General features: G+C 36.3%; 1 protein-coding gene across 1 annotated transcript in view; it reads right to left on the bottom strand.

Annotated features, from left to right (window-relative positions):
• Positions 1-224: 224 nt before the first annotated feature.
• The window catches only part of CHM (CHM Rab escort protein), a 209157-nt gene continuing 201166 nt past the window's right edge, over positions 225-8215 (bottom strand). Inside the window, exons 14-15 of the mRNA XM_007468558.1 lie at positions 6745-6905; positions 225-885 (exon numbers count right to left, since the gene is read on the bottom strand). Coding sequence (XP_007468620.1) covers positions 694-885; positions 6745-6905 — 353 coding nt within the window. The 3' untranslated portion in view covers positions 225-693. The remainder of the gene's footprint in view (positions 886-6744; positions 6906-8215) is intronic.

Genomic DNA, 8215 nt, shown 5'->3' with positions numbered 1-8215 from the left:
CAGTATTGAGCTTTCCTAGTATGTTCAGGATTCACATACAAATATCACTACTAACATTTAAAAGAAAAAAGCACTGAGTAATGAACTCATGACTTGTTTATAAAAGTGTCTACTTTAATACTAGCATTTTCAATACTCAAGATAGAAAACAAAACAAACCTCTATTTCAAGCATAGGCTCCTGCCTGGATCATGACACTTTAGTTTTTATCAGCTATATTTATGTATGCTTTTATCATTTGTGTCACGATGCTCATACCCATAAAGAAAATATAACTCAAATAATCAAAGGAAATATGTAAGCAGATTTCGAAGATGTGGTTTTCAAACAAAGATCCAAAGTGGCAAGCAAAAGCTGTCCTAATACCATAGAATTATTAACAATGCATAGGATCACTTTCATAAACATAGCTATATTTCTGGGAATCAATCCATTTATAATTTTTATCTGCTAATTCCACAGGTTTGGTATCTTAAAGCAGGCAAGTCAATGTGCTTTACAAGTGTTTTGTGGTCTTGGAATGTCCTTTTTAAGGAAAATTCCCTTTTGGATTTCTATCATCTGTTGCTCTTGGTAATTCTGCATGTCAACTGGCTGCTGCTTTGTAACATTTTTCAAACCTTTCTTCCATCAAGAGGACTCTGAGGCTAGGAGGATTTTCCAAAATGTGCTATTCAGTTTGGTGTATACTCGTTATTCAGAGGGCTCCTCTGGGTTTCTCAGATTTGCGCTTTCCCTGGGAGTCTCTGAGTTGGCCTCTGGTATAGCACTGGATTCTGAAGCCTCTGGTTGTAAACTGTCTCCATCAAGGATAATGTCTTCAGGATTTGGTGGGGGTGGACAGAAGTCTTCATTGGGGCAGATTTGTTGGAAAAGTGCTTCAGCCTGGCCAGGGAAGAAAGGGCACAAGAGTTTTTGAACATTAACGTAAAATGTATGTGCCTTTCTGGAACTATCAAAACAATGAAGTATCACCCTTAAAATTTTCTTTAAGTTATAGAACTTTACACAGCACACACAAGCTTCTAAAAACTGCTTTCAGAACTCCATGACTTTTCTCCCTCTAATTTATACATTCATTCAGGCCCACCCTTCAAGTATATCAGTACTTGCTAAGACTCTTTATGAAGTGCTCAGATAGTTGAGATTTTAAGGTCATTCATTCTACATGTCAACAGAAATACAATTTCCCTTAATATCCTTTATATAATTTCCTAATAGAGCCTGTTTGTGCTATCTGTACAGTCTAATTTAGCATATACTAAGTTTAACAAGTCATTGTTCAAATCAAGAAAATTCTTCATTGTTTGCTCTACTATTTGCTTTTCTAATTTTCCTCTCCCTGTGCTTTGAGGAATATAACACAGTGCCCAAGACAATGGACACTGAATAGATAACCATGCCCAAATGCCGGCTCTGCCACTTAACAGCGATGTGATCTGGGGAATGCTTACTCAGCTTCTGAGCCTTGCTCTCCTTGCCTATAGAATGGCAGAGAGTAAGCCTCTCTATTTGGTAACTGTAATCATTGTTATTAATAATAACATAAATTAAAATGTTGAGATTTAAGCTGAGCTTAGTCTGGCAGGGTAAGAGAATAATAAAGTAAATGTGATCTTAATTAACAACAATACACACACATACAAGAAAGTAAATGTGGCAAGTAGCACTGTTATTATATTCTAAACATATTCCTGCTATTATTTAGATGAATACAGTTCTTTGTTAGATAAGGGTCCCTGCCAAGCTAGGGAGCTTGCACTCTAGCCTACTGGTAAAAGAACGTCATTAAAGGGTTTTAAAGATATGCTTGTTTTGCTTTAAAGGTTACAATGTCTGTCTGTACCACTTCAACCCTTCTTCCCAAAGTACACGCAAAGTCATCCATTAGGCCAGGAGTTGACAACTATGGCCCACATGCCAGATCCAGTTTGCTGCCTGTTTTCATAAGTAAAGCTTTATTGGAACACAGTTACTCTCATTCATTTATCTATGGTCTACGGTTGCTTTTGCACTGCAATGGTGGAGTTGAGTAGTTGCAAAATACATTATATGGGCTGCAAAATCGAAACTATTTGCCATTTGGCCATCTATAGCTTGTAAACTCCTACATCAGGTGAATAAAACCAGTATCTTTGGGATAGGGTGAAGGGTTGGTTAAGCAGAAACTTTTGAGCTTTGATGTCGAGTTGAAAGAAGGGACAGGGAGAGAAAAATAGCTTCTTTCTTTCTTAAGTATAGTTCAAAGTTATATTTTTAGACATGCCATTTTATTATGGATATTTTGAAATTAAATATTTGAGATGCCTGCTTTGCTTCCATCCTGAGGTCTTACCACATACATCTTTGCTGGAGACATTTAGTCCCTAGAAGCAGGACTGAGGTCAGACAGAGCCTCTACGTCACACTTTAGTTCCTCTAATGGTCACTGTGTCTGTTATCTCTACCTTGTCTGCCTATAGAAGTTCTCTTTCTCCTTTACTCTCTGCATGCAATCAATCAGCAAATCCTATCAATTTTATCTCTTAGTTCTTGACTCAACCTGTTCCTCCACTAGAGACATAGCCCAGACACGTACCATCTTTCCCCTGGACAACTGCAACATCTCAGAACTGGACTGGTCACTTTGCCTCTAGGGTTCCCCTGTGTAATCCATCTTTATGCTGCCCTTAGAAGGGTCAGTGGAAAATGAAATTCTGTTTATGCCTTTTTTTGGCTTAAAACTCTTCTAACAGGATAAAAATCCAAGATACTTATTATGGCAAACAACACCCTTCAGGCCTATCTTCTCTGGTCTCATCATCTTCTTCTTCATCCCATCTCTGCCTCTCACGCCTTTTGCTACACCGTTACCTGTTTATTGGTACTTTCTTAAACATACCATGATGCTTACACCCTGGGCTGGTGCAAATGCTATCAATTTGATTGTCTATCACTTGGATGAAGAATTGCTACTCATCTTTTATATTCTTCCCTGTAAGGTTCTCTGACTCCTAGATACAACTCATGGCTCCTCTATATTACTTTTATACTTTCGATATCATTCTCTTATTGCATATACCACACTGCAATGTCATTTGTTTACACGTTTTTCTCCTTTACCAGACAGTGATTCATCCAGGAATAACGACTGGGTTTTAGATAACTCTGAATCCTTAGTGCCAGGCATGGAGTAGAATCTCTCTTTCTCTCTCTTTTTATATATATATATTTTAATATATTTATATATATAATATATATATTATATATATATGGAAGAACTTTAGAAGCTGTATATTATACAAATGTTGAATATAAATATTGTAACAATTATTATGATTACTATTATTATTACTGTTCCTCTTACTTCTACTCCAATTCCTCTGTATCTCACACCTTGTCTCCCTTTTGTCATCTCCCTGTAGGATAGATTTTCTCCTGAACTCCAGTCCCTGTGTCTAGATCCCACTCAACCTGTTTCTGTATATCCCTGTCATGAACAATGTGTGTCCTAAGAATGCCAAACAATTGCAGGTTGCCGCCCTGCTTTTATTTGTGTTCTACCTGCTTGTGGAAATCCCACCTTCAGCTCACTGCCATTGGCCCTCTCTGATGCCAATTTCCTACAGCCAGACTCCAGCCTTTCCCAAGTCTCTCCTCTTTCCAACTGCTGGAACCTTTTAGGGTCAACTGCCACTTTCTGGAAGGTCTATCTAATGCTTCTTGGTGAACTTCATTTCATTTGCCAACTAAGCCCCAGTTCTGAGAGTTGTCACCAAGAGGTTGGTTCAGAGTACTTAATTGTCAACTTTTAACCTTCCTTGCTCTTTTAAAGCCAGAAGTTAGCTTAAAGGGTAAAGACTTTCATGTGGTTAAAATAATTAAAAAGGGCTAATTATATTGTGAATTAGTTTCCTTATATTGGGAAGTACAGAGAGGACACGTTGAGTTATTTAGATATTCCTATGTTTCTTTAACATACATCTACACAAAACAAACAAATATTTTGTCAATCTAGCAGTTTAATGTATTTAGGATGTATCTGCATTAACGAGTTGAAAGTAGCATAGTATACTAGATGAGTGTACAAGCACTGGGATCCAACAGACTTGAGGTTAAATCTTGGATAAAAAATTTAACAGCTATGTGATCTCTGGAAAAGTTATTTAGCCCCTTTGGGGCTTAGTTTCCTCATCTGTAAAATGGGGATGTCACAGATACTTACCTCATAGGGTTGTTGTGAGAACCAAATACAATAATATATATGAGATGATTAGGACAATGCCTGGCATATAGAAAATGCTCAATGAATGGAAGCTTCAGAAGATATGACGCCTAAAACTGCCCTCTCCCTCAATGGCTTGAGAAAGTGAATGCTACTGCACTATGTGAGCAACTTGACAGCTCCTACGACCTATAAAGCTGGTCTTCAACTTACAAATTATGAACCAAAAGTCATAAGCAAGTTGCTGATCTGTCCATATGAACAACATTCTACATGGTGGTTAGATTGCCAGCCCAGTCCACATCAGCCAATATAACCCATTTCATACCTTAAGTATAATACAGAGTACAGTACTATTTAACTATTCTTATTCTCAAGGTAGTGGCAGCTCCTAGGCAATGGGGGCTCCTGAAGAAGGAGGGAGCTATCACTGGCTTGGGAGTATAGACAAGTAGGGACTATAGACCAGTCTGTTCATCAGTACCTGTGGGTAAATGAAACACTCCCTGTATTAAGAAAAGAAATATTTATGTCAGGTTCAGAAAAAAACTGGAGTAACACAAACTACAAAAACTAGCAAGTTACACAAAGATTCACATAATAGGGAATGTCTTGGTATGCTCCTGCACACAACTTTAATTTGTGAGTAATAAACATATCAGACTACTTTATATTTTTAATATGTCTTCAAATCATAAATAGCTTCATATGAACACAAGAGAGACAGGTCTATGTTATTCAACATCTATACATTTACAAATAAGAAGAGCAGATGCAAACTTCCCAACTAGCAAAATGAAGCATTTTATTTCAAAAAAAAAAAAAGAGAAAGAAAGAAAAATGAAATCTGCAGGTACTTATGTTTCCTACACAGGCAAAGCTTAGGTGATGTTCTGAGGGCTTTTAGAGACAATTTGGAAAACAGAGTCATCAGTTAGTGTTTGGGATGAACACAGCATGACATACTGGAATTAGAACAGAGTTTATCTGAATAAACTGGCTATTTTTAAATGTTGTTATTGATGCCCTTTAAAGTAGGTATTATAATATTTCTCCCAAAACTGATGTGAGGTTAAAAGCTATATAACAAATATAAACCTACTTATAATTAACAGTATATAATAATTAGCACCGAAACTAGCATTATTACTGTTTTCTTCTGTGAAAACACTGTACTCAAGTCTATCTTCTTGGGAATCAATATCTCATGATAAAATTATCCTTTAATTTTAATCTTTTAGCTTGCAGTTTAGATCACATTAGCACTTCTATATTAAGTCCTTATTTAAGGCCTTCCATTTTGGTTAAAAAAAAACATTAAAGTTCACTCAGGAATAAAGTTAACTGGCTGATAACTTGCTGGTAATTTCTTCTTGGAAAAAAATGGACCATTAAAGCAAAAATGACTTGGCCATTTTAAGCCATAAATGTAGATATTGAACCATCCTGAGTTCCTATCAAACTAACAGAATAAATGATGGATGAGCGATGTGACTTCCTATTTTTGTTTGTTATCACTGACTAAATATGATTATCCTGGATCACCACTAGACTCTGAAGATGAGAAACAAAGAACCTGGTAAAAAACTGTAAATGCATAGGTCATAGCCTTGCTGCTATGCCTAAAAATTAGATTAAAGGCTCAAAAAGGCCATCTGCTCCTATAAGATCCCTACCACTAGTGGGAATGAAACTTCCATCTGTGGTCTTAGAACAACGTTAAATTATCCATTTATTGTTTCAATAAACAGATGCGCCAACTATATTGGTGAAAAGTTTAGACTTATACCTTAAAAAATGGTATTTTCTGCTCTACTCTTCCTGTCAAGTGCAGAAAAGTGTGTTTGTACATGCATATGAATTTTCAGCTTAGTAGACTCATAATTCACTTTTGGCATTTTGTGTCACCTGCCCTGTACCTATTGATAGCCCTGCCTAGGAGTGCTGTCACAAAATTCCACCTTGATTTAACATACTCCTCAGCAGCTATTATAGTAGCTTTGGGACACCAGCTTGTGTCAAAACATTAAAGGAATCATGTTAATTGTGAAAAACTATATGCTCTTTTCCATGGTAAGAATGTGCCTTAAAAATGTGCCATTTTAAAAATACATTTTGTATGCCTTACTAGTTACACTCTTTTTGAAATGACTCAAGTTTACAGAGGAAAAAGTTTGTGTATTTCAAAATACAATGATAGGCCACCATTTAAATTAGAAGCAATGTTTCTTTAGAATACTGGCATTATAAATTCATTTTTCTGAATATGTACTTCTAACATCTTCTATCTTTATTCCCACAATGGAACTCATAAACAATCTCTTGTACTTCATCATTATATTCAAGAACGTGAAAATATTTGATATTAAAGTGGCTTTGTTGTTCACCAAGAAAAAGTTTAGGGGCAAATTGCAGAGATGGTATTAAATGAAAGAGATGCTTTTTAAGCTTCTTTTCCCACCTCCTACAGGAAAAAACAATTCACTTCCCCTACCACACCAACATCCTAACATAAAACCAAGAAACACCAACAGCCTTACCTGTTTGACTGCATTATCATTCCCTAAAGCACAGTCTGGGCCAGAGCCGACATTAACGTTGGATGGTAAATCATTATAAGAGTTCCTGCTGCTGTCTGAAGAATCTCTCATATTGAAGTAAAGAGCCCACAGAAGTCTTGGCTTTTCAACTTCTTCATTTTCTAAATGTAGATATAAATTTTACTTACATCTAAAGCACAACATGCCTCTCAATTACTACAACATGTAGCCAATTGCTAACAAAGCTACCACTATATATTGTAGTAAATCAGAGCTTTGTATGTAAACTCTAGTAAATCTGTATCCACACACTCTAATACATGTGTATGATATTTCAAGCAATGATGGCTTTTCAACCTAAGACAAGTTAGATTTTAAAAATTATTTTGATTATTAGTAAGTTACTTAGATTTAACTCCAATCATGTTCCCTTGGATTTCTCTTATTTCTCATCACCAGTATGAAAGCACTTATGATCATATTCATCTTTAAATTATGCCAATGAAGTGAGAAGTTAACATAAGTTGATTTTCTTATGTTTTACAAGGATAAACCAACTTAAAAAATTATAAAGTAAGTGAATACTATATACAGGATTATGAGATGACCAGAATAGAGAAATCTATAAAGACAGGAAGTAGGGGAATTCCATGGCGGTCCAGTGGTTAGGACTCAGTGCTTTCACTGCCGAGGCCCAGGTTCAATCCTTGGTTGGGGAACTAAGATCCCACAAACTGCGTGGCATGTCCACCCCAACCCCCTAAAAAAAAGACAGGAAGTAGATTAGGGTTACCTAGGGCTGTGGGGGAATTGAGGGTAAGTGCAGGTTAATGGCTAATGGGTATGGGGTATGGGTTTCTTTTTGGAGTGATGGAAATATTCTAAAATTGACTGTGGTGATGTTTGAACAATACATTAAAAAACACTGGATTTTATACTTTAAATGGGTGAATTGTATGGTATGTGACTCTCAATAAAGCTGTTATTAAAAAATAGTATATACAGGATTAAAAATTGTATATCCTAACTCACTAACACTCTGTCCTACTAGATTACAAAAGTAATGCCAACCAACAAACAAATAACAAAAATATGATTATGAGACTGTAAGCTGTTTTCAGTGCACATTCTCTCATTTACAGCAAGCATCTATTATGTGTTAGGCATCAGGCTAGGAGCTGGGGATACAAAGATGAAGTAGACTTAGTCCTTATTCTCTTGCTCTTTCATGTTCCCTAATACAGAGCCTAGCACATAACAGATGCTCAATGAATAATTTCTGAACCAATTTTAATTCTGCTTTCAGGTATAATCAAAGCATGATGTTCTTATTAAAAGATTCAGCCCTCTTAATCTCAAAACCTAAAGCCTAATCCTTGCTATCTTTTTTTTTTTTTTTTTTTTTTGCGGTACACGGGCCTCTCACTGTTGTGGCCTCTCCCGTTGCGGAGCACAGGCTCCGGACGCGCAG

The sequence above is a fragment of the Lipotes vexillifer genome, unplaced genomic scaffold (genome assembly GCF_000442215.2).
Source record: "Lipotes vexillifer unplaced genomic scaffold, Lipotes_vexillifer_v1.1 scaffold1336, whole genome shotgun sequence".
NCBI classification, from domain to species: domain Eukaryota; kingdom Metazoa; phylum Chordata; class Mammalia; order Artiodactyla; family Lipotidae; genus Lipotes; species Lipotes vexillifer.
Note: the sequence above shows the minus strand (reverse complement) of the source record. Positions and strands in the feature narration are given on the sequence as shown.